At 48.2% G+C, this 25,934-nt stretch overlaps 3 protein-coding genes and 1 non-coding gene across 10 annotated transcripts in view; 1 reads left to right on the top strand and 3 right to left on the bottom strand.

The window, feature by feature from the left end:
- Positions 1-536: 536 nt before the first annotated feature.
- DPEP2NB (DPEP2 neighbor) lies at positions 537-3,519 on the bottom strand. The gene is made up of 2 exons (XM_054454034.2): positions 2,912-3,519; positions 537-1,620 (listed from the first exon to the last, which is right to left on the bottom strand). The coding sequence occupies exons 1-2, from the start codon at positions 2,976-2,978 to the stop codon at positions 1,316-1,318; spliced, it is 372 nt and encodes a 123-aa protein (XP_054310009.1). The 5' UTR covers positions 2,979-3,519; the 3' UTR covers positions 537-1,315.
- A 1,390-nt stretch (positions 3,520-4,909) lies between these two features.
- LOC129016461 (U6 spliceosomal RNA) lies at positions 4,910-5,017 on the bottom strand. Its single transcript, XR_008494849.1, has one exon. It is a non-coding gene; the product is annotated as a U6 spliceosomal RNA (small nuclear RNA).
- Positions 5,018-5,780: 763 nt separating this feature from the next.
- DDX28 (DEAD-box helicase 28) lies at positions 5,781-7,720 on the bottom strand. The gene has a single exon (XM_054454025.2). It carries the CDS (start codon positions 7,683-7,685, stop codon positions 6,045-6,047), a length of 1,641 nt encoding a protein of 546 aa, XP_054310000.2. The 5' UTR covers positions 7,686-7,720; the 3' UTR covers positions 5,781-6,044.
- DUS2 (dihydrouridine synthase 2) overlaps positions 7,435-25,934 on the top strand; it is a 56,377-nt gene continuing 37,877 nt past the window's right edge. For 2 of the 7 annotated variants that reach the window (XM_063654409.1, XM_054454026.2), the window contains exons 1-2: positions 7,722-7,834; positions 22,411-22,554. In XM_063654409.1, the coding sequence (XP_063510479.1) occupies positions 22,429-22,554 (126 nt within the window). In that variant the 5' untranslated portion in view covers positions 7,722-7,834; positions 22,411-22,428. Of the gene's footprint in view, positions 8,104-8,330; positions 8,487-9,912; positions 9,993-22,410; positions 22,555-25,934 lie in introns of all 7 variants that reach the window. The other 5 variants (XM_054454027.2, XM_063654411.1, XM_063654410.1 and 2 more) reach the window with 5 other exon arrangements.

Raw genomic sequence — 25,934 nt, forward strand, 5'->3', positions numbered from 1 at the left:
TCATTGTGCTGGCCAGGCTGGGCTCAAACTCCTGACCTCAGGTGATCCGCTGCCTCAGCCTCCCAAAGTGCAGGGATTACATGAGTGAGCCACTGTGTCTGGCTGAGACCCCATCTAAGAAAGAGAGAGAGAGAAAAGAGGAAGAAGAAGGAGGAGAAGGAGAAGGAGAAGAAGAAGGAAGAAGAAAGAAGAAAGAAGAAGAAGAGAAAGAAAGAGGCTGGGCGCGGTGGCTCACGCCTGTAATCCCAGCACCTTGGGAGGCCAAAGCGGGCAGATCTTGAGGTCAGGAGATCGAGACCATCCTGGCCAACATGGTGAAACCCTGTCTCTACTAAAAATACAAAAATTAGCTGGGCGTGGTGGCGGGCGCCTGTAGTCCCAGCTACCGGGGAGGCTGAGGCAGGAGAATGACGTGAACCCGGGAGGTGGAGCCTACAGTGAGCCGAGATCGTGCCACTGCACGCCAGCCTGGGTGACAGAGCGAGACTCCGTCAAAAAAAAAGAAAGATGATCAAGTCAAACACTGTTATGGAAAAATAATTTTTTTAATCTTTTTTTTTTTTCAATTTCAAGTATTCTTTATTCAGAGTTGAAAAAATGTACCATACTGCATTACTGCAAAAATTCACTGGTACAAACCACTTTGCAGCTGGTGAGAAGGCAATAAAATCTTTTTTTTTTAATTGAGCAGTAGGGACCTCACTGGGGCCATAATGGGCAGGAAATAAAGGAACACGTGAGCTTCAGGGGGATGTTGCTCAACTTCCTCCTTATTGTTCTTGCTGTAGGTGGCAGGTCTCCCCAGGTCTCTTTCTTCTACCTCCTGAGATGCCAAGCAGGAGGCTTTCTCCTGTTGTGACTAGCCATGGGCTGCTGCTTCCAGTTTCAGCAAGTCCTGGCCCTCCTGCTTTGTGCTAGTAGTTGCTGGCAGTGACTCAAAGCAAAAGCCCATCTGGTAGACCAGGCCCTTACTGGGCTATGCTGCACTCCTCTGCACTTGACTCCTTGGCTAGCAGAGTGCAGACTATTTCTTTCTTCTCCCCAAAAAGGGACTCTGGAGAGTTGAGTAGAGGAACATCAGGTTTTCTTCCAGGCCGGCTTCAGCCTTGGGACGTTCAAAGCAACCTCTCATTTGAAACCACAGTTTCTGAGGCTCCTTGGCCATGGGTAGTTAGCATGGAAGGGGGCTTCTGGATGAGGAAGGCTTAGGCAGAATGACTCAGGCTCTATCTGCAGTGGTGGGTAGGGGAGGTCACCGCAGAAGAGGCATTAGCTGTCTTAGACAGCTAAACATTTGTCCTTTCTCCCAAATGGCTCAGCCAGCAAGCTTCTGTGGGGTCAGTCTCCTGCCACTATGCTCCAAGCGCCGAATTTTGGGGCTAGAGCAACCCAGGTCTTTATCTGACTCTATCATAGCTTGACGTCTCTTGGGAGCACGGCTAGGGGCTGGCTTCTCTGCTTCAGCCTTTGTTGGGGTGGCCAAAGGAGCATCCCCATAGGCCCGGTAGCCACCAACCAGGCAGTACGTCTCCCCATGCCAGCCTACCTGAGTTTCTCCACACCCTCGGTAGAGAACATGGTAGTGTCCAGGTGTGGGAGGAGAAGTGGCAGGCACTGCAGCTGGAAAGAAAACCAGAATTAGTCACTTTTACCTTATACATTGTGCTGTTACAGTCTCCCCTCTCTTGCGACTCTTCCTAAGAAGTCCTTTCATCTTCTTCGCATCCCAGACACAGCCTTGGCCTATCACCTCTATGTGTCCCTGAGACAGGATGCTGGCTGTGAAAGCAGTTATGTGGAGCCTGTGTCAGCAGCAGGAGACCAGGAGATCCTCCTCATCCCTTCCATGACCAAAAAATACTTAAGGTCTTTCTTAAGGTCTGTCACATCTCAGGCTTTAATGGAAATTATTTTCAAGTTTTGTAAAAAATGATCTACTGTCAGCCAGGTGGGGTGGTTCACGCTTGTAATCTCAGCACTTTGGGAAACTGAGGAGGGAGGATCACTTGAGTCCAGGAGTACTAGCCTGGCCAACATGGTGAAACCCCATCTCTACTAAAAATACAAAAAATTAGTCAGGCATGGTGGCACGCACCTGTAGTCCCAGCTGCTTGGGAGGCTGAGGCAGGAGAATCGCTTGAACCTGGGAGGCGGAGGTTGCAGTGAGCCAATATCGCACCACTGCATTCCAGCCTGGGTGACAGAGCGAGACATTGTCTCAAAAAAAAAAAAAAAAAAAAAAAGGATCTAATATTGTGCCACTGCACTCCAGCCTGGGTGACAGAGCGAGACTAAAATAAAAAGATCTAATACAAATTGGTGGGCCGGGCCAGGCACAGTGCCTCACGCCCGTAATTCTAGCACTTTGGGAGCCTGAGGTGGGCTGATCGCTTGAGCTCAGGAGTTCAAGACCAGCCTAGGCAACATGGTGAAACCCTGTCACTACTAAAAATAGAAAAAATTAGCTGGGTGTGGTGGCGCGTGCCTGTAGTCCCAGCTACTAGGGAGACTGAGTTGGGAGAATCCCCTGAGCCCAGGAAGTTGAGGTTTCAGTGAGCTGTGATTATGCCAGTGTGCTCCAACCTGGACGACAGAGAACCTGTCTCAAAAAAAAAAAAAAAAAAAAAAATTCAGACCAGCCCCGGCAACACAGCAAGACCCCGTCTCAATTAAAAAAAAAAAAAAAAAAAAAAAAAGATGAGAACCTTTCTGAACACCTGCTCAGATGACATTTCACTTGCCCTTAGCAGTGAACAGGAACACTGTGGGTCCCTGAGTGGCCACGCCCTCGATATTACTTATGGCTGGGAAAGCTCTGAGGTGTGGTGGGCCAGCCCAAAAGGAACGTGTCAGCCAGGTGAAGCTGTGGGTACAGCAACGCCTCCTGTATAGATGCCCCCTGTACGCCTACCTGTTGTGCTGCCCTCCCAGGGGACAGAGGACATGTTAGAGAGAATATAGAGGATCCGGTCAGACATTCTCTCTCAGCCAACCAAACAGATTGGTATCTCACAGAGAAATGGTAGGGAGGTTTCCCTAGGACGCAGGTGTGTAGTCACGCTGCCATGGAAACTTTGGAAGCTTGTGAGGTCATCACTACCCTGTGAAGTCACATAAGGAATCTGCGACCTAAGGGGCAGGCTTCGGGCCTTCAGGGTTTTGTGGAGGAGAGCAGGGCAGAGATAGAGAGGAATCCTGCCTGGGCCCTCCCATCCAGCCCTCCCTACAAATGCCTAGTAGCCACTCTGTGGGGCACATCTGTCGGCTGGTACAAGCCCCAGTGACCACAGGAGGGCAAGAGAAACCTAAATTCTGAGATGAGCTGGAGAGGCAAGATTAATCTAAGAGACAGATAGGTAGCCACGCACTGGTGCTAAGCAATCAACAGCAGGAGAGGCAGAGATTGGGATGGACAAAGGGATCATGGAAGGCTCCTTCGAGCTGGACTTGAAGGACTAGTGAGATCTGGACACACGCAAAGTGTAACTCACCAACGGGTTCCCCTTGCCACTGCCTAGACAAAGCTGATTTATCAACACAGGGAAATCGCAATAGAGAAAGAGTAATTTGCGCAGAGCTAGCTGTGCGGGAGACTGGAGTTTTATTACTCAAATCAGTCTCCCTAAGCATTCAGGGATCAGAGTTTTTAAAGATAATTTGGTGGGTGGTGGGCAGTGAGTCCGGAAAGCTGATTGGTTGGGTCAGAGATGAAATCATAGGGAGTCGGCTTGGGCGTGGCAGCTCATGCTTGTAATCCCAGCACTCTGGGAGGCTGACCAGCCTGGCCAACATGGTGAAACCCCTAAAAAAAAAAAAATTAGGCTGGACGCGGTGGCTCATGCCTGTAATCCCAGCACTTTCGGAGGCCAAGGTGGGCGGATCATGAGGTCAAGAGATCGAGACCATCCTGGCCAATATGGTGAAACCCTGTCTCTACTAAAAATACAAAAATTAGCTGGGTGTGGTGGCATGTGCCTGTAGTCCCAGCTACTTGGGAGGCTGAGGCAGGAGAATCCTGAACCTGGGAGGTGTGGGTTGCAGTGAGCTGAGATCCAGCCATTGCATTCCAGCCTAGTGACAGAGCGAGACTGTCTCAACAACAACAACAACAACAACAAAAACAAAAGATAGCCGGGCATGGTGGCGCTGTCTGTAACCCCAGCTAGCTACCTGGGAGGCTGAAGCACTGAAACCCAGCAGGCAGAGATTGCAGTGAGCCAAGATCATGCCACTGCACTCCAGCCTAGGCAACAGAGTGAGACTCCATCTCAAAGAAAAAAAAAAAAAGAAATCATAGGTAGTCGAAGGTATCCTCTTGCCGAGTCAGTTCCTGGGTGGCGGAGCCACAAGATTGATCTGGGTGGTGTCAGCTGATCCATCAAGTGCAAGGTCTTTTTTATTTTATTTATATTTTTTGAGACACAGTCTCACTCTGCTGCCCAGGCTGGAGTACAGTGGTGCAATGATCTTGACTCACCGCAACCTCCCCCTCAAGGGATTCTCGTGTCTCAGCCTCCTGAGAAGCTGGGACTACAGGCGCCTGCCACCACGCCCAGCTAATTTTTGTATTTTTAGTAGAGACAGGTTTTGCCATGTTGGCCAGTCTGCTCTCAAACTCCCCCGTCCTCAAGGGATCCGCCCACCTTGGCCTTCCAAAGGTTGGGATTACAGGCATGAGCCACTGCGCCCAGCCAATCAAGTGTAGGGTCTGCAAAATATCCCAAACACTGATACTATGTCATATATATATAACATATATATGACACACATGTATGTATATATGTGTGTATACACACACACACACATTTTTTTTTTTTGAGACAGATGCCTCAGCTTCCCAAAGTTCTGATTACAGGCATGAGCCACCACACCCAGCCTATGTATATCATTTTAAAAAATTAAAAAATTAAAAAATATGGAATGCTTCATGGATTTGCATGTCATCCCTGCACAAGGGGCCGTGCTCATCTTCTCTGTATAGTTCCAATTTTAGTATATGTGTTGCTGAAGCGAGCATGATCTTAGGTTTTATATAGTGATGTTAACCCCAAGAGCAATTTGGGGAATGGTCAGAATCTTGTAGCCTTGGCCGGGCACAGTGGCTCACGCCTGTAATAACAGCACTTTGGGAGGCAGAGGTGGGTGGATCACCTGAGGTCAAGAGTTCAGGACCAGCCTGGCTAACATGGTGAAACCCGTCTCTACTAAAAATACAAAAAATTAGCCGGGCGTGGTGGTGGGTGCCTGTAATCCCAGCTACTCAGGAGGCTGAGGCAGGAGAATTGCTTGAACCTGGGAGGCGGAGGTTGCAGTGAGTCAAGATAGCACCTCTGCACTCCAGCCTGGGCAACAAGAGTGAGACTCCATCTCAAAATAAAGAAAATGTTATATGGTTATATGGTTATTTAAACTGTTTTTTTGTAAAACAGTTTAATCGTCTCTCCTCTTTCTCGGCTACCGAGTTGGGATAGAAGGCAGAGCCTGAAAATGTACAAGCAAAACTTCTGTTAGTCTACCCTTACTTTTCTGCCAGTACCTTCCAGAGATTTCGCCAAGATGCCCGTTTGTCTTGGGCATTGTTAGTGAGTAACTCTGTCTACTGCTAGTCACATTTCCTTTCCTTTCCCTGGGGGCTTAATGGATACCTTTTTGGGGGCAGGAAATAAAAACTAAATGTTTATAAATTAAAACATCAACTGAAAGAGCCTTTGTCCTAGATGTGGCAGTTTGGGGTATAAGTCCTCAGAAACTACTGAATTCCACCCCAGTGCTAATTATTCTTAGGGGAGGCACATAAAAACATCATTTATTCTTAGAAATCATGACATGATACAAAGTCAAAATCCACTTGTGTCTTGCAAAAGACTACAGAAAGCCATGTTCAGCAGCTGCTTCTCCAATGCTGGCCAGCAGCTTACCTTTCCAAGTCACAAAGCAGTTCATCCCGCCCTCAAGGAGCTGACAGGGCAGCCCAGAGCCTCCCACTGACAAGTGTGGTCACCCACCCAAGATACTGGGAAAGATCCCTGTTCTAGCATCACATTTTAATCAGATTTGTCAAAATCAGGTTGCTGCGGCAAAGGCTCTTTCACCGAGGATGCTAGTCCTGGAAGACTTCTCCTTCGGCGAGCCGCCAGCTCAATCTTCTGAACCAGGCTCACATCCCAGGGATGGGTCACAAAACTGATGACGGTGCCCGGAACCTCGCTCCCCACACGGCCCACCCTCCCTGCTCTGTGGATGTAATCTTGCAGCGTTGGGGGGAAATCATAATTGACAACCAGCTCCACACCAGTGCTGTCCAGGCCCCGAGAGGCTATGTCTGTGCAGAGAAGTATGTCTCGGGAGCTCTTCTGGAAGGACTGGAAGATTCCTACTCTCATCAAGGCTGGCATTTGCCCCTGCAACCTTAGGTGTTGGATTTTGTGGTCATCCAGAATATATCCCAGCCAGTTCACAGTGCTGGAGCTATTACAGAACACCAGAATAGTTCCTGAGGGGCCAGTCCTTTCTGCTCTGTCATGATGCTTGAGGATGTGCACCAGCTCGGCCACCTTATCTGCTCCCTTCAGTCTCAGAAATGTCTGTTTCACATGAGGCATGATACAGTGGAGCTTGGAGCTGGTGATGGTGGTGACAGCATCTGGGCTGGCGACTTTATTCAGCAACTGGCCTACACCTTCGGGAAATGTGGCTCCTACCAGCACTAACTGAGCTTTGGGATTGAAGGGGTCTTCCAAGTCAGCTGGGCCTTCTGCTATGTGGCTCTTCTCTAAGATGTAGTCCACCAGTTCCAGGAAGCTTTCATCCAGCAGTGTGTCTGCCTCATCCAACACCAAGAAGGAGAGTTGCTCCAGACTGATCAGTCGACTTTTCAGGGCCTTCCACACAGCCCCTGGAGTGGCCACAAGCACATCTGCTGAAGGTTGTCTGGACAGTTGCAGCCTGATCCTACGCATGCCGTGGCCTCCCTCCAAGTCCCGCACCAGCAGGCCCAAGGAGCGGCCCAAGGGTTGGGCCACAGCCCGCACCTGTTGGGCCAATTCTCGGGAAGGAACAAGGACCAGGCCTCGGGGCGCGGGGATAGGAAGGGAGTCCAGGCTTGGCTGGCCCAAGAGCCGTTGAAGCAGCGGCAGGAGGTAGCTGAGAGTCTTGCCACTGCCGGTTTCTGCGGCGCAAAGGACGTGGCGGCCGCGAAGTAGTGGGGGGATGGTGCTAGACTGCACGGTTGTGGGCTGAACGACTTCAGGCGCAGCCTCCTGTAGTGCGTGCAGCACACGGGTCTCCAGGCCCAAGTCAGCAAAGCTGCCCTTAGACGAGAGCTTTCGCACCGCTGGCGCCTCCTGTTGCGCGCGCTCGATGGAGAAGTGGTCCCGACGCGCGCGTCGACTCTTCCAGCCTTGAGAGGCTAGCGGCGCGCGCTCCCAACGGCCCAGTGTGAGGCGCGCCGGCTGGTTCAACTCCGGCCGCCGCGCCGAAACCAGCAGCGGTCCGGGTCGAACCAGCACCGGCCTCGGGAGGTTCCGCCGCCTACTCTGCCGCTGTTCCAACTGCCGCTGTAGAGCCACTGGGATGCGCACCACCGGCAGGGGTTCGTCGGGACTGCGGACCGTGAGGCCCCGTCGGGGCGCCAGGAGCAACCGAGCCACGAGGGAAAAGAGCCGCACCGGCCGCGCTAGAGCCATGTTTCCCTTAGGGCGGGAGAGGCGCACATCAGTGACGTCACGGACGCGCCGCGGCCTAGCGTACGGTGGCTGGCGAGGCTCAGTACGGTGTGTGGAGCTGGAGCACCGTGAGGAAGAAGCGAGGTTCTCTTTAAGAGTTCAGCTGCGAGGTCTGTAGCTCCGAATAGGGGATGGCGACATCCAGACCCGGCCATCCTTGGGGAAGGGCGCGTCGTGGAGGCAGGACTGGAGGCTGGCGATACGAGGCGGCAGTGGGGCCTTGACCCAATGGACCATGAGGGCGGAGGGCTTCTGGCGATTGGTTACCTGGTTCCTGGGATTCTATTTAGTTGTTCCTCATTGCCCTGAGATAGCTTGTGCCGTGCTGGTCTCCGAGGTTGCACCTGTTTTCCCAGATGTGTTCCCTGCGCAGGGTCTGGTAATCCGTGTTTATTGAGAGTTTGAATGAATGATCAGGCCTAGGGGCCGAGACAGGGGTCTGAAGTCATAGATCTGGGCTCAACCCCTCACCCTCTCTGTCTGTGAGCCCAGAGTGCAAGCTGATGGCTTTCAGCTTCTTCTCTCTCTCAAGTGGGAGATAAGGTCTTCAGGCTTTATTTCAAGTTGGGTCATCTCTTCTTCACAGTTATTTTCCTTCCTTTTCAGCCAAGGTTCACTCTCTACTCCCTCGTCACTCGTCCCAACTTCTCATCCTGAACCCACCCCTCTTGCAGCCCGCTCAGCTCCACTGGCTTCCCCGTCAGAAACCTGAATTACCTAAATAGTAGTAAGAAGGGTGCTGCGACCCTACAAAGTGATCAAGTACGTGGCTTATCATGTAGCCCTGGTCAGGCAGAATGTTTTACCTGAATTCAGATATTCGGGTTGTAAAAACAAGAACTATACGAGTCACCCTTTTTTTTTTTTTTTTTTTTCTGAGACACGGTCTCGTTCCGTCACCCAGGCTGGACTGCAGTGGCGCAATCTCGGCTCACTGCAACCTCCACCTCCTGGGTTCAAGTGATTCTCCTGCCTCTGCCTCCCGAGTAGCTGAGACTACAGCCGCACACCACCCACGCCCGGCTAATTTTTTCTGTTTTTAGTAGAGACAGGGTTTCACTATGTAGGCCTGGCTGGTCTCGAACTCCTGGCCTCAAGCGATCTTCCCACCTCGGCCTCCCAAAGTGATGGGATTACAAGCGTGAGCCACCATGCCCAACAGATACTTCTTGAACAGATCTGGAAAATGAGTGTCAGATCTTTTCTGTAGTTTGCAGTGCCAGGGGTGGGAGATAAGGTAAATATTTATGGATTAACTCTCTGGGAGGTTCGTAACATCTGGAGAAAACGTTTTAGTTTCATGAAATACCACTGAAAAGATAAAAACTTTGCTTTTTTTGGAATAGTATGAGGAAGAACTTTCACAATTTTAAGTACACTCTACCCTTGTGCTACACAATTAGACTTTCTGGAGCATTACCAGATAAATCAGAGGAAGAGAGGCTTTTTTTCTCCACAAGAAAACATCTGGAAGTAGGAAGAGAAAGTTTTGAGTAGTGATGGGTGAATGAACAGTCATTGGATAGGGTAGTGGTTCTAAAACAAGGGTGATTTTGCCCTTTCCCTCCCACCATATTTGACAATGGCTGGATACTTTTTTTTTTTTTTTTTTTTTGAGACAGTCTCACTCTGTTGCCCAGGCTGGAGTGCAGTGGTGCGATCTCAGCTCACCGTAGCCTCTGCCTTCTGGGTTCAAGGGATTCTCCTGCATCAGCCATCTGAGTAGCTGGGATTACAGGCATGCGCTACCATGCCCAGCTAATTTTTGTATTTTTAATAGAGACAGGGTTTCACTATGTTGGGCAGGCTGGTCTCAAACTCCTGACCTCATGATTTGCCCACCTTGGTCTCCCAAAGTGCTGAGATTACAGGTGTGAGCCGCTGTGCCCGGCCCAATTCTATGCTACTTTTATGATTCTTTCCAAACTCAGGGCTCCTCCTTATCCAAATAGTTCCTTGGGGCCAGGCTCATGCCTGTAATCCCAGCTACTTGGGAGGCTGAGGCAGGATAATCGTTTGAACCCGGGAGGCAGAGGTTGTTGCAGTGAGCTGAGATCGCATCATTTCACTCCAGCCTGGGCGACAGGGCGAGACTCTGTCTCAAAAAAAAAAAAAAAAAAAAAACAAAGGTCCCTTGGATGTTTGTCCCAACAGGTTTCATCCATTTCCATGTGCCACTGTTTTTCAGATATCAAACAAAGAATTACTCTGTACAAGGCCAGAACAAATATATCAAAGTAATCCTCAAGTATCAGAACAAAATAATAGGTATGTATATGCATTTGGGTTTTTGGGTTTTGTTCAAATATCCAGGGTAGGGTAGCTGGTTAATATATAGTTGTTTTCTCATTATGCTTGAGTCCTTACAATATGATTACCTCAAAATTTCACAGGAGTTAGAGCTTGCCTAAGCCTGTCTGCCCATGGCCACTAATTTCTTCTTGTCACATCTCTAGACACTGCCTACCTTTTTTCCCCCTCACTCACAGAAGACATTGATTAACTTCTAATTGTGTTCTTGAGATATTTTTATAAGTAGTGCTTTAGAAATAGGAAAGGTGTCCTTATTGTGAAAAAAATCTAAGCTCCTGAGATCAGGAGCTTGGTGTGTTCCTTGGATCTCAGTTAGTAATGGTACATTCATTCATTCATTCAATCATTCATTCAACAAATACTTCGTGAGCACCATGCATGTGCCAGGCACTGACAGTGAGGAAAACAGCCAAAATCCCTGCCCTTGTGGAGTTTACATTCTGATTTAATTGATTTGGGGTAAGGCCTAGACAGGGTCTTGCTCTGTCACCCAGGCTAGACTTCAGTGGCGCAATCTCGACTCACTGTAACCTCTGCCTCCCAGGTTCAAGTGATTCTTCTGCCTCAGCCACCCCAGTAGGTGGGATTACAGGCATGTGCTACCAAACCCGGCTAATTTCTGTATTTTTAGTAGAGACGAGGTTTTGCCATTTTGATAAGGCTGATCTCAAACTCCTGACCTCAGTTGATCCGCCTGCCTGGGCCTCCCGAAGTGCTGGGATTACAGATGTGAGTCATTGTGCCCAGCTGAGAAATTGGTATTTTTAAAAACCTCTCCAGATGTAACTAGGCTTGAGAATCACAGTTATAAATGAAGCACTTTGGCAATTGCAAAGCATTACAGCAACAAAAAGTGCTATTGGTATTCCTTTATTGTTCCTCCATTTTCCCACCTGTAGCAGGACTGTGCGCAGGTAATCATATTTTCAGTCATTGTCACTATAGTATTCCTGGACCCTTTGACCTTCCTTCTCATCCAGCTCCCTAGCTGCTCCTTGTCTTTTACTCTCTGGTCTACCTTCTGTGTCCCGAGTGATGTTATTAAAGCACAGCTAGGCCTGGTGCGGGGGCTCACGCCTGTAATCCCAGCACTTTGAGAGGCCAAGGCGGGCAGATCACGAGGTCAGGAGTTCAAGACCAGTCTGGCAAACGTGGTGAAACCCCATCTCTACAAAAATACAAAAATTAGCCGGGCATGGTGGCAGGCGCCTGTAATCCCAGCTACTCGGGAGGCTGAGGTGGAAGAATCACTTGAACTCAGGAGGCGGAGGTTGCAGTGAGCTGAGATTGTGCCATTGCATTCCAGCCTGGGTGATAGAGCAAGAGTCTATCTGAAAAAAAAAAAAAGCACAGCTATGGCCATGTTACCCTTTGACTCAAAAGCCATTCATGAATCCCTATTGCCTGCAGATTATTTCCTAATCAGTATCCAGAATTGGGCTCAACCTCTTCTCCTGTTGCTTCCTTATCTGAATCTTGTTCACTCAAGTGATGGCTCCATGCAAGTTGGCCAAAGGGCTTGTAGTCCTTTACTGGGTAAGCCAGAGATTGGAGTAGTCATTCGTCTCCTCTAAAACCAAACTTGAGTGATAACAAAGCACTTTAAATGCACTTTGGCTGGGATAGAGTTCTTCTGTGACCGAAGCATGGACTGGATCATAGCTCTTGTTGCACTTGGTCCATTAACTTCTTGGTTTTTTTTTTGGAGATGGAGTTTCGCTCTTGTTGCCCAGGCTAGAGTGCAGTGGCACGATCTCAGCTCACTGTGACCTCCGCCTCCCGGGTTCAAGTGATTCTCTTGCCTCAGCCTCCCGAGTAACTGGGATTACAGGCATGCACCACCACACCCGGCTAATTTTGTATTTTTAGTAGAGATGGGGTTTCTCCATGTTGCTCAGGCTGGTCTGGTCTCGAACTCCCGACCTCAGGTAATCCGCCTGCCTTGGCCTCACAAAGTGCTGGGATTACAGGTGTGAGCCACCTCACCCGGCTGCCATTAATTTATTTTTACAGCAAGCACTAAGCATGTACCATATGCCAGATTGTATGCTCTCTGATGAGTATCTGGTGATGAACAAGCCACAGTGCCTGTTTTCACCTTACAGTGAAGAAGGCATATTGACAGATAGTTGCTCTTCTATTAATAGTTGCCAGGATAGCTCCATGCCAGGACAGGAATGAGCTCAGAGGTGCCTTTACCCTGTTTTTGGAGGTGTTGGTCAGAGAAGGCTTCCAGGAGGAGGTGATGAGGTTCTAAAAGTCTACAGAGAGTCAGCCAGGTGGAAGAATAGGGACGTGGCCCCTGGGCAGGGGCAGCTTGTTCAGAGACCCCATACTGAGAGAGAGCAGGCCAGGCTGGGGAACTAGAAATATTTCAGAATAGCTGAAGCTTAGCATGGGGGAGTTCTGAGGGCAGGAGGCAAGTGATGAAAGAGGCTTCTATGGAAGGTGGAGACCAGACCTTATATTTACTGTGTTAAAGAGTGTAGACTTAATTTTACAGGCGGTAGGGAAGGCGTCCAGAAATGGAACTGTCATGTTTTGCGTATCATATCTTTGCGTTTGGAAAGAGCCCTTTGGCTGGAAGGAGTATGGATTGGAAGTGATAAGCCTGGAAGCGGAGAGACTGGTTTGGAAACTGTTGTCATGGTTCAGTTGATAGATGATGGCAGTTGTAGAGCTGAGAAGCTCTTAGAGGTTAAGAGCTTAGTGCTTTCCATGTCTTTATACCTCACACACTGCCTTGATCTTAAAAGAGCTAGCAGATGTTTGTCGATATAACAACATACTAATAGACGTTAGAGGCCAGGTGCGGTGGCTCACACCTGTAATCCCAGCACTTTGGGAGGCCGAGGCAGGTGAATCACGAAGTCAGGAGTTTGAGACCAGCCTGGCCAACATGGTGAAACCCCATCCCTACTAAAAAAAAATACAAAAAATTAGCTGGGTGTGGTGGTGGGCACCTGTAATTCCAGCTACTCGAGAGGCTGAGGCAAGAGAATTGCTTGAACCCGGGAGGCGGAGGTTGCAGTGAGCCGAGATCACGCCACTGCACTCCAGCCTGGGAGACAGTACGAGACTCCGTCTCAAAACAAACAAACAAACAAACAAAAAATAGAGTGTTGAAACTGTGAGAGCATGATGAGAGTGGCTAACATTTATTAAGCCTTTACTATGTGCTGAGAACTGTGGTACACCGTGGAATTCACTCTTCACAGCATTTCCTTTGATTCCTATAGTGGAGCCTCATATTCCACAAGGAGAAGCTGAGGCTCAGCTGGGTTAATTAATGTGCCGGAGGCACAGCTGGGATTCAAATGAAGGTCTGTCCAATTCCAGAGCTCAGGATCTTAACTGTGAAATGCTATATCAGGGCTGGGCACAGTGGGTCACACCTGATTCCAGCACTTCAGAAGGTTAGGCAGGAGGATCGCTAGAGGCCAGGAGTTGGAGACTAGCCTGAGCAACATAGCAAGACCGTATCGCTACAGAAAAATTTAAACACAAAATTAGCTAGATGTGGTGGAACATGCCTGTAGTCCCAGTTACTCCTGACGCTGAGATGGGAGGATCACTAGAGCCCAGGAGTTTGGGACTGCAGTGAGCCATGATTGTGCCGCTGCACTCCAGCCTGGGCAACACAGCAAGGTCCCATCTCTAAAAAAAAAAAAAGCTATATCACCTCTTTCTCCTCAAATCTAACAAATCATTTTTACTTTTTGTCATGTGCATATATTTTGTTTTTTGTTTTTAATTTTTATTTTTAATAGAGATGGGGTCTTACTATGTTGCCCTGACTGGTCTTGAACTCTTGGGCTCAAATGATCCTCTTGCCTCAACCTCTCAGTGTTAGGATTACAGGTGTGAGCTACCACACCTGGTGTATTTACACTTTTTTAATTTTTTTGAGGCAGAATCTTGCTCCAGTTTCCAGGCTGAAGTGCAGTGATACGATCTTGGCTCACTGCAGCCTCCACCTCACAAGTTCAAGTGATTCTCCTGCCTCAGCCCCCCAGGTAGGTGGGATCACAGGCCTGCACCTGTGATCCACCATACCCGGCTAATTTTTGTATTTTTTGGTAGAGATGGGGTTTGCCATGTTGCCCAGGCTGGTCTCGAACTACTGAGCTCAGGTAATCTGCCCACCTTGGCCTCCCAAAGTGTTGGGATTATAGGCATGAGCCACTGGACCCAGCCACATGTTCAGATTAGGAAATAGGATAATTCTCTAAATACTTGATTCTAGTTGACTTTCCAAATTTGTATTTTAGAGCTGGATGCAGTGGCTCATGCCTGTAATCCCAACACTTTGGCAGGCTGAGGCAGATGGAGTAGCTAGGACCACAGGTGTGCACCACCATGCCCAGCTAATTTTTTGTAGAGGTGGTGTCTTATTATGTTGCCTGGGCTGGTCTTGAACTCCTGGCCTCAAACGATCCTCCCGCCTCAGCCTCCCAAAGTGCTGGGATTACAGGTGTGAACCACCATGCCTGGCCAGAAATTGCTTTTTAAGCAAGCTTTGTCTTTGGGGAAAATTGACAGGGAAGGGAATGGTAAAGTTTGTTTATACCCATTGTTTTCCCTGAATAGTGTTAGGTTCAATCTGAAAACACTATAATTAATGGGATTATGAAAGTTGCAGATACCAGGATGAAACCGCTTTTGTCAAAATAGGACAAGGAAGGTGTGAAGTAGAGGGAGCTCATGCTTACATGTCCGAGATAAGAACTGTTTCCAAGGATTTTCTAAAAACCCCACTAGAGGCCAGGAGTGGTGACTCACATCTGCAATCCCGGCACTTTGGGAGGCTGAGGCAGGTGGATCACTTGAGGTCAGGAGTTCGAGACCAGTCTGGCCAACATGGTGAAACCCCGTCTCTACTGAAAACACAAAAATTGGCCGGGCATGGTGGTTAATTTTTGTCCCAGCTAGTCAGGAGGCTGAGGCAGGAGAATTACTCGAACCTTGGAGGTGGAGATTGCAGTGAGCCAAGATCACGCCACTGCACTCTAGCCTGGGCGACAGAATGAGACTCCATCTCAAAAAAAAAAATAAATAAATAAATAAATAAATGAATAAAAACCCACTAGAAATCCCTTCATGTTTTTCTTGAATCACCTGCTTTGCATGGCTTGCATGTTTTGCATATGTATATATATTTCTATGACAAAGTTTATCAGTAGACATTTTGTTTTTCTTTTTCTTTTTTTTGGAGACAGGGCCTTGCTCTGTCACCCAGGCTGGAGTACAGTTGCACAATCGTGGCTCACTGCTACATCGAACTCTTGGACTCCAAATGATTCTCCTGCTTAAGCCTCCCAGAGTGGCTGGGACTGCAGTCACCTTCCATCACTCCTGGCTAGTTAAAAAAAAAATATATATATATTTTTGGTAGAGATGGGATCTTGCTATGTTGCCCAGGCTGGTCCCAAACTCCTGGCCTCAAGTGATCCTCTTGCCTTGGCCTCCCAAAGTGATAGGATTACAGGTGTGAGCCACCTTGCCTGGCATAGACATTTTTTAGGACTATCATAATTCAGATAAAATGCTCTGGAAAGAATACTTGCCCAGTAATGGCATCTCCACCAATGAACTGAAGACAGCTCTGGCTTTGATCCTCTAGGAAACTCATGAACTCTTTTTTTTTCTTTTTTTTGAGATGAGGCTCGCTGTGTCACCAGGCTGGAATGCAGTGGTGTGATCTCTCACTGCAACCTCTGCCTCCCAGGTTCAAGCGATTCTCCTGCCTCAGCTTCCTGAGTAGCTGTGACTACAGGCATGCGCCGCCACACCCAGCTAATTTTTGTATTTTTAGTAGAGACGGGTTTCACCATGTTGGCCAGGATGGTCTCGATCTCTTCACCTCGTGATCTGCCTGCCTTGGCCTCCCAAAGTGCTAGGATTACAGGCATGAGCCACTGTGTCTGGCCATGAACTCTGTTTCTAAGCAACTTATATAAATCTCTCCCTTTCTGCCAATAAAAGCTTCCTTTTCCCCTTCTGTCACCAGATGTACTTGTGGCTTGCCCTTCTGTGCATCCTGGATTATAATCTTTTTCTCTCATTCTCAAATAAACTCAACATGTTTGGAGATATTTTTCTTTAATGTCTTTTTTTTTTTTTAAGGTTAACAGGATATTATGTCCATGTAACTGAAGTTAAGGTTACTATTTTTTATTTTTTGAGATGGAGTCTCACTCTCTTGCCCAGGCTGGAGGGCAGTGGTGCGATCTTGGCTAACTGCAACCTCTGCCTCCCTGGTTTGAGCGATTCTCCTGCTTCAGCCTCCCGAGTAGCTGGGATTACAGGTGCACACCACCATGCCTGGCTAATTTTTTTATTTTTAGTAGAGACAGGGTTTCACCATGTTGGCCAGGCTGGTCTGGAACTCCTGATCTCAGGTGATCCTCCTGGCTTGGCCTCCCAAAGTGCTGGGATTATAGGCATGAGCCACCTCACCCAGCCAAGGTTACTGTCTAAGAAATTGGGAGTAATAGAGGAGACCAGCCCTTAAAAGGAAGGGTAGAAGAGATTGGAAATGAGTGACTAAAGTGGTGATGTGGGTGTGATCTCAGGGTGGGGTGAGTGGTAGTGGCAGTAACTGGGAAAGGCGTGGGGGCTGCCTAGTTTTTCTCAGAGCAGAGGAGCCTGCTTAGAGGCAGGGTGTGTCAGGCACCTCTGACTGAGTGCCAGAGGAAGTTGCTAGACCAACCACCCTACAAGAGGCTGTCCTCTCGGCTACCACAGTAGTGAGTATTCAGTCACACCTTATGAAGCAGTCTCTAAAGGCCAGGTACCTGGCTCAGTGCTAGAAATCTGGCAGTGAACTAAGCAGCCACACACCTGTTCTTGTAGAGCTTGTTGTCCTGGTGGTCTCCAGGAGGAGCTAAGGATTGAACAAGAAACTATAGCAGTCAGTGTGGACACATGGAGTGTAACTGAGCTGCAGAGAAATGTAGGGTGTTTGGAAAGCATGGGACCAGGGACCTGAATTTGATTTTCTGTAGGGACGTATCTTCACAAAGGGGGCATTCAAGGACAAGGGGACCTTAGCATGGGCATGCATGACTGAGTTGGGGGAGTATTCCAGACAGAACTGCAAGTGGGCAGGCCCCAGGGCAGCAGACAGTTTGGTGTGGGAGATTTTAAAGGAAGGCCAGGGTGGCCGGGCACAGTGGCTCACACCTGTAATCCCAGCGCTTTGGAAGGCCAAAGTGGGTGGATCACCTGAGGTCAGGAGTTAGCTTGGTGTGGTGGTGGGTGCATGTAATCCCAGCTACTCGGGAGGCTGAGGCAGGAGTCTGAACCTGGGAAGTGGAGGTTGCAGTGAGCTGAGATTGCGCCACTGCACTCCAGCCTGGGCAACAGAGTGAGACTCCATCTCAAAAAAAAAAAAAAAAAAAGGCAATGCCAGGATGGCCAGGGCAGAGAGGGAGGGTGAGAGAGACACAGGTGAGGGTGAGGCTGGAGAGGTACGTAGGGACTGATGATGCAGGGCCTTGCGGGCCATTAGAAAGGTTTAGGATTTTCCTAAAGTCAGTGGGAAGCCATTGAAAGGTATAAACGGGGGAGTGGTATTATCAGAATTGCCTTTTTAGGATTCCATGCTGGCAGAATGGATAGGGAGGGGCAAGTGTAGATTTTGGGAGATCATTTGGGGGCTGTGCTAAAGTCCTGGCAACAGATGAGCGGAGGGTTTTTGGTGTGCAGTGGTGGCCATTGGGATGTAGTAAAGCATGTGGGTTAGAGTTATATTTTGAAGGTTATTTCAATAGAAGTCAATGATGGATTGAATGTGGGGAATGTGGGTTAAGAATGAGTAATTGGGAGACTGGAGATGCTATTAATGAAATGGGAAAGATTTTCTTTCCATGTATTGGACTGGTTAACATGTTCTCTTCCTTTAGACCTTGGATCAGAGATTATTTCTTTTTAAAATTAGTTTTATTTAAAAATTAAAAAAAAATTTTTTTTGAGACAGGGTCTTGCTCTGTCACCCAGGCTGGAGTGCAGTGGCATGATCATGGCTCACTGCAGCCTCAACCTCCCAAGCCCAAGCGATCCTCCAACTTCATCCTCCCAAGTAGCTGAGACTACAGGTGCTAATTTTTTTTTTTTTTTAGTTAGAGTCTTGCTCTGTCACCTAGGCTGGAGTGCAGTGGCATAATCTCAGCTCACTTCGTCTCCTGGGTTCAAGTGATTCTCTTGCCTCAGCCTTCTGAGTAGCTGGGATTACAGGTGCGAGCCACCACGTCTGACTAATTTTTGTATTTTTAGTAGAGATGGGGTTTCACCACATTGGCCAGGCTAGCCTTGAACTCCTGACCTCAAGTGATCCACCTGCCTTGGCCTCCCAAAGCACTAGGATTACAGACGTGAACCACCGTGCCCAGCCCAATTTTTGTATTTTTTGTAGAGATGGGGTTTCACCATGTTGCCCAGGCTGGTCTTGAACTCCTGAGTTCAAGCAATCTGTCCACCTTGGCCTCCCAAAGTGTTGGGATTATAGGCGTGAGGCACCTTGCCTGGCCTAGTTTTATTTTAATTTTCAAACAGTGTCTCACTGTCACCCAGGCTGGAGTGCAGTGGTATGATCTCAGCTCAGCTCGGCAACCTCTGCCTCCCAGGCTCAAGTGGTCTCACCTCAGCCTCCCGAGGAGCTGTTACTACAGGCATGCACTACCACTCCTGGCTAATTTTTATGTTTCTGTAGAGATGAGGTCTTGCCATGTTACCCAGACTAATCTCCAACTCCAAGCTGATCTCCATCTCCAACTCAAGCGATCTCCCCACCATGGCCTCCTTAGTGCAGAGATAACTGGCGTGAGCCATTGCCTGGCTTTTTATTATTTTTATTTTTCTGTAGAGACGGGATTTTGCTATGTTGGCCAGACTGGTGTTGAACTCATGGCCTCAAGCAATCCGCCCACCTCAGCCTCCCAAGTAACTGGGACTATAGGCATGTGCCACCACCCCCAGCTAATTTTATTTTATTTTTTATTATTTTTGGGTAGAGATGGAGTTTTGCCGTGTTGTCCAGGCTTCTCTCGAACTCCTGAGCTCAAGCAATCCAGCTGTCTCATCCTCCCAAAGCACTGGAATTATAGCATGAGCTACCATGCCTGGCCTCTTTGTGACTGTTTAGAGGAGACCATATTTGGTTAGAATAAATCATATTAGGCTGGGCACAGTGGCTCATGCCTGTAATCCCAGCACTTTGGGAGGCCGAGGTGGGCAGATCACGAGGTCAGGAGTTCAAGACCAGCCTGGCCAATATGTTAAAGCCCCATTTCTACTAAAAATACAAAAATTAGCTGGGCGTGGTGGCGCGTACCTGTAGTCCCAGCTACTCGGGAGGCTGAGGCAGAAGAATTGGTTGAACCCAGGAGGTGGAGGTTGCAGTGAGCCAAGATTGCACCACTGCACTCTAGCCTGGGCAACAGAGCGAGACTCTGTCTCAAAAAAAAAAAAAAAAAAGAATACATAATATTAGCAGTAGTTTTCTTTGGGACGTGAGATTCTGATTTTCTTCTTTTTCCTCCTGTTGGCTCTCCCTTCAGAGTATTTCTAGAATGTGACCACTTCTCACCACCTTCACTATCAGCTCCATGGTCTGATGGAGCCACCATCATCTTTCACGTTGATTACAGAATCGCCTTCTCTCTGGTCTTCCTGCATCTGTGCCCCCAGATAGTCCATTCTTAGTGCAGCAGTCATAACGATCATGTAAAAATACGAGACAGTTCATGCAGAGCTAACGAAGTTCTCAGAGTATCCTACAAGGCTCTACATGATCTGACCGTCGTATCCTGTTTTCTTACTGCTGTTAACATTGTGTATCTGACTCTGTTTTCCCTTTTTTTTTTTCTTCCTTTTTCCTTGCTCTGTTGCCTAGACTGGAGTTTAGTGGTATTGTCATATTTCACTGTAACCTGAAACTCCTGGGCTCATGTCATCATTCTGCCTCAGCTTTCCAAATTGCTCTGACCATAGGCACATGCCACCATGTCTGGGTAATTAAATAATTTTGTTTTTGTTTTTGGTAGAGACTGAGTTTATGTCGCCCAGGCTGGTCTCAAACTCCTGGCCTCAAGCAGTCCTCCTGCCTTGGCCTCCCAAAGTGCTGGGATTATAGGCATGAACCACCGTGACTGGTCTCTCTTCTTCATTCTATATATATATATATATTTTTTTTTTTTGAGACATTTTCCCTCTGTTACCCAGGCTGGAGTGCAGGGGTGCAATCTCAGCTCAGTGCAGCCTGTGCCTCCTAGGTTCAAGCAATTCTCGTGCCACAGCTTCCCGAGTAGCTAGGATTACAGGTGTGTACCACCACATCCAGCTAATTTTATACATATATATATATATATATTTATTTATTTTTAAACGGAGTCTTCCTCTGTTGCTCAGGCTAGAGTGCAATGGCGCGATCTTGGCTTATTGCAACCTCCACCTCCTGGGTTCAAGCAATTCTCTTGCCTCAGCCTCCAGAGTAGCTGGGACTACAGGTGTGCATCACCACAGCTGGCTAATTTTTTTTTTTTTCGAGCCAGAGTCTTGCTCTGTCGTCACCCAGGCTGGAGTGCGGTGGCATGATCTTGACTCACTGCAATCTTCCGCCTCCTGGGTTCAAGAGATTCTTTGCCTGAGCCTCCCGAGTAGCTAGGATTACAGGTGCTTGTCACCACGCCCAGCTAATTTTTGTATTTTGAGTAGAGACGGGGTTTCACCATCTTGGCCAGGCTGGTCTTGAACTCCTGACCTCAGGTGATCCACCTGCCTCTGCCTCCCCAAAGTGCTGGGATTACAGGCATGAGCCACTTCACCCGGCCCAGCTGGCTAATTTTTGTATTTTTAGTAGAGACGGTTTCACCTTGTTAGTCAGGCTGGTCTGGAACTCCTGACCTTGTGATCCACCCACCTCAGCCTCCCAAAGTGCTAGGATTACAGGCGCGAGCCACAGTGCCCAGCCTAATTTTTTATATTTTAAGTAGAGATGAGGTTTTGCCATGTTGGCCAGGCTGGTCTCAAACTCCTGACTTCAAGTGATCCACCCACCTTGGCCTCCCAAAGTACTGAGATTATAGGTGTGAGCCACTGCACCTGACCACATTCTATGCTTTAATCACATTGACTTTCTTGCTGTTCCTCTAACACAGTAGGCAATCTCTTGCCTCAGGACCTTTGCATTGGTTATTTCCTCTGCTGTGCATTCTTCTTGAGTAACTCAAATCTTTGCTCAATTTTTTTTTTCTTCTCAGGGGTCTTCATTGATCAAATCTTATCTTCTCATTGAAGCCCATGTTGACTTCTCTATTTCAAATTGCAACCCATCCCCAGCACTTTCAATCTCCCTTCTCTCTGCTCTAGCATTACCAGTTTTCCAACATACTATATAGTTTACTTATTTGTTATGCTTTTTGTTTTTTCGCCTATACTCTCTGGCTAGAATGAAAACTCTGCTTCAGATACTCCAGTGCAGGTATCTGAGTAAAAAAAAAATGATTGAAAACTGCCAGAGCAGGGATTTTTGTCTGTTTTTTTTTCTCTAATGTATCCCGGGAGACTGGGTCAGCGACTGGCACAGACTAGGCACTTAATAAATATTTGTTAGATGAATGTATGTGCATGTATACTAATTTTTATGTTCAGGGAAAAGGAAAACAGGCCAGGTGCAGTGGCTCATGCCTGTAGTCCAGCACTCTGAGAGGCCAAGGTGGGCAGATCACTTGAGGTCTGGAGTTCAAGGCCAGCCTGGCCAATGTGGTGAAACTCCATCTTTTTTTTTTTTTTTTTTTTGAGATGGAGTCTTGCTCTTGTTGCCCAGGCTGGGGTACAATGGTGCCATGTTCTCTCACTGCAACCTCCGCCTCCCAGGTTCAAACAATTCTCCTGCCTCAGCCTCCTGAGTAGCTGGGATTACAGGTGCCCGCCACCATGCCCAGCTAATTTTTGTATTTTTTAGTAGAGATAGGGTTTCACCATGTTGGCCAGGCTGGTCTCAAACTCCTGACCTCAGGTGATCTGCCTGCCTTGGCCTCCCAAAGTGCTGGGATTACAGGTGTGAACCATCGTGCCCAGCTGTAAAACTCCATCTTTACTAAAAATACAAAAATTAGCCGGTCGTGGTGGCAGATGCCCATAATCCCAGTTACTTGGGTGGCAGTGAGCCCTGCCCTGCACTGCACTCCAGCCTGAGTGACAAAGCAAGACTGTCTCAAAAACAAAAACAATCAAACATAAACAACCAACCAAAAGAAAATGAAAACAAACTACTGTGTGCTAGAACCTTGAAGAAGGGAAGCCTGCTCTTGATAACAGGAGAGATTTTTTTCATTTGAATTTCTGACTCTTATTTCCTCTTTTTTTCCAGGCTGTAACAGAGGAGGAAATGATTTTGAATAGCCTCTCTCTGTGTTACCATAATAAGCTAATCCTGGCCCCAATGGTTCGGGTAGGGACTCTTCCAATGAGGCTGCTGGCCCTGGATTATGGAGCGGACATTGTTTACTGTGAGGTAAGGGGCTCTGATTTTCTGGGTGGGCTTCTCCGTAAGTGCAGACTCCTCTTCATTTGTGTGTGGGAGTGGTCAGGAGTTAGTGGGGACAGAATGGGAATTGACTTTATAGGTGTTCACCAAAGGCTGGAGGAGACGAACGTGTGTGATACTGATGAGTCTTGTGAACACCTGCCAAGGTCCAGGAGCCTGCTAGCACAGAAGCGTTCTGGGATGCCCTAGGCCGGGTGGATAGAGAAGTCGCCTGACATGTCTGGGCAACATAGTGGGACCTCATCTCTATTTTAAAAAATAAAAGAGGCCTGGCACAGTGGCTCATGGCTGTAATCCCAGCACTTTGGGAGGCCAAGGCGGGCAGATCACCTGAGGTCAGGAGTTCGAGACCAGTCTGGCCAACACGGTGAAACCTTATCTCTACTAAAAATAGAAAAATTAGCTGGGCGTAGTGGTATGTGCCTGTAGTCCCAGCTACTCGGGAGGGTGAGGCAGGAGAATTGCTTGAACCTGGGAAGTGGAGGTTGCAGTGAGCAAAGATCATGCCACTGCACTCCAGCCTGGGCAACAAAGCAAGACTCCATCTCAAAAAAAAAAGATAAAAATAAAAAATAAAAAGAGGCTAGGCTTGGTAGCTCATGCTGTAATACTAGCACTTTGGGAGGCCAAGGCAGGAGGATCACTGGAGCCTAGGAGTTTGAGACTAGCTTGGGCAATGTAGTGAGACTCCATCTCTTTTTTTTAAAAAATTTATATATTTAAAAAAATAAGCCCGGTGTGGTGGCTCACACCTGTAATCCCAGCACTTTGGGAGGCTGAGGCAGGAGGATTACTTGAGTCCAGGAGTTCGAGACCAGCCTGGGCAACATAGTGAGACCCTGTCTCTACCAAAAAATAAAAAAATAAAAAATATACAAAAGAAAAAGAAAACCACTATATAGAGAGAATGGAAGACTTAAGAGGAGATTGGTGGAAAACATACCCTTATGTACTGGGTATGTGTGTTGGCACATAGGAATTAATGACAGAAGTGGTAAAAGAATGAGAAAAATAGGCAAATTAAAAAGAGTGTAGTGTCAGGGAAGGCAAAAGTCAGGTTTGTTAACCATGTCAGATAATGCAGAGAAATCTAGCTGCAAAAAGACCAAGCAGGTGTTTGACTTGAAAATTAGGCTGAGCAGAGTGGCTCACGCCTGTGGGGGGCTAGGCAGGAGGATCGCTTGAGCCCAGGTATTCAAAACCAGCCTTGGCAACATAGCGAGACCCTGTTTCTTTTTTTTTTTTTCTTGAGACAGAGTCTCGCTCTGTCGCCCAGGCTGGAGTACAGTGGTGCGATCTCGGCTCACTGCAAGCTCCGCCTCCCAGGTTCACGCCATTTTCCTGCCTCAGCCTCCCGAGTAGCTGGGACTACAGGCGTCCACCACCATGCCCAGCTAACTTCTTTTTGTATTTTTAGTAGAGACGGGGTTTCACTATGTTAGCCAGGATGGTCTCGATCTCCTGACCTTGTGATCCCCACGTCTCCGCCTTCCAAAGTGCTGGGATTACAGGCGTGAGCCACCGCGCCTGGCCCCTGTTTCTTGAAAAAAAGCAAGGAAGGAAGGAAGGGAGGAAGGAATGAAGGAGGGAGGGAGGGAAAAGAAAATTAGACTACTGGAGGACAGCTCTAGCACATAGACATGAACACTCATGGAGTTAATGGCTTGAGGAATGAATAGCAGATGAGGGAATAGAAACAGGGCTGCTGACTACCCCTTCGGTTAAGGGAGGTACAGGCAGGCAGCTTGAGGTGGAGGAAGTAGGGTGAAGGGAGTTGTTTCTAGATGACTTGCATGTTTGTAGTATAAGAGGAAGGAAGGCATTAGAAGGAGGCCTGAAGATTCATTTGGGGGATTTGGCGTGATGAGTAAGTAAGGTCAGGGCTTGGAGAGGACAGGAATCTTTTTTTTTTTTTTTTTTTAAGACAGTTTCTCAGTTTGCCTTCCCAGGCTGGAGTGCAGTGGTGCAATCTTGGCTCACTGCAACCTCTGCTTCCCAGGTTCAAGCGATTCTCCCACCTCAGCCTCCTGAGTAGCTAGGATCACAGGTGCCCGCCTCCACGTCCAGCTAATTTTTGTATTTTTAGTAGAGATGGGGTTTTGCCATGTTGGCCAGGCTGGTCTTGAACCCTTGACCTCAGGCGATCCACCTGCCTTGGCCTCCCACAAGTGCTGGGATTATAGGCGTGAGACATTGCACCTGGCCTTAGGATTGTTTTCAAGCCTTTTGGAAGTTTAGGGCCCACGATTTATTTGATTACTTCAGTATGTGACCTTCCTAATTGGGGAAGACTTGGTTTTCCTAGTAAATGTGCGCATTCCTTTCTTCCAGGGTCCTGCTCCTGTAGGGAGCAGAGGAAATATGAATTAAAATGTGTTAGCATTGTTTGATGTGCTCTTCCCTGAGAGAGTCAGTATAACTTACAAATAAACAAAGGGGTATCTACCTAGGCAGAGACCTAAGCCTTCCACCCAGATCTGCCACCTGTGGAGAGCAGACAGGCAGGCAGGTCAACCTGGGTTGCGTAGGTGGCTGGGACTGGGCCCCTGGGCATGGCTGAGTGTGGTGTCTGGTGCCCCCTGGTGGATCCATGGTTGTTTTGCCAGTGAGCTTTGGAGTACCAGTTGCTTGGATGTTCTTAGTGGGGGTGGGAGGGGAGTTGATGTGAGGTGGCCCATCTGTGGGATTAGATAATCAAATGACCTCACCCAGCTCACAGGACCTCGTGCATATCAAGCATGTAGGCACCTCCTTAAAAACCCCACAAAGTCGCCGGGCATGGTGGCTCACACCTGTAATCCCCAGCACTTTGGAAGGCCAAGACAGGTGGATCACCTGAGGTCAGGAGTTCGAGACCAGCCTGAACAACATGGTGAAACCCCATCTCTACAAAAATACAAAAAATTAGCTGGACGCGGTGGTGCACGCCTGTAGTCCCAGCTACTCGGGAGGCTGAGACAGGAGAAACACTTGAACCTGGGAGGCAGAGGTTGTAGTGAGCTGAGATTGCGCCAACTGCACTCCAGCCTGGGCGACAGAATGAGACTCTATCTCAAAACAACACAAAACAAAACAAAACACAACCCACAAAGTCCTCAGCCTCTGGAGGATGAGCCAGTCTGTAAAAGTCAAGGGAGCAGTAGTCTTTCCACATCAGGGTCTGCCAGGAATTTTTGAGGAGTGATGACAGTTTTTGGGAGGTGCTGCAGAGGCCGCATTCCTGTTTCCTTTTATAAGAATGGTGGGATTCTGGTGTTCCGGTCTGTGAAGAGACACTGACCTGCTAGATTTAAACTTCTTATTAAGTAGGATCAAGGGACAAGGCAATGTTCTTAAGAGGCCCAGAG

Source organism: Pongo pygmaeus, chromosome 18, assembly GCF_028885625.2.
Source record: "Pongo pygmaeus isolate AG05252 chromosome 18, NHGRI_mPonPyg2-v2.0_pri, whole genome shotgun sequence".
Lineage (NCBI taxonomy): Eukaryota > Metazoa > Chordata > Mammalia > Primates > Hominidae > Pongo > Pongo pygmaeus.

Coding starts and splice junctions, on each gene's coding strand:
- DPEP2NB (XM_054454034.2), bottom strand. CDS start 2,978: ATGTCTGACCGGATCCTCTATATTCTCTCTAACATGTCCTCTGTCCCC. Junction 1,621..2,911: donor CTGGGAGGGCAGCACAACAG/GTAGGCGTACAG, acceptor TTTTCTTTCCAG/CTGCAGTGCCTGCCACTTCT.
- DDX28 (XM_054454025.2), bottom strand. CDS start 7,685: ATGGCTCTAGCGCGGCCGGTGCGGCTCTTTTCCCTCGTGGCTCGGTTG.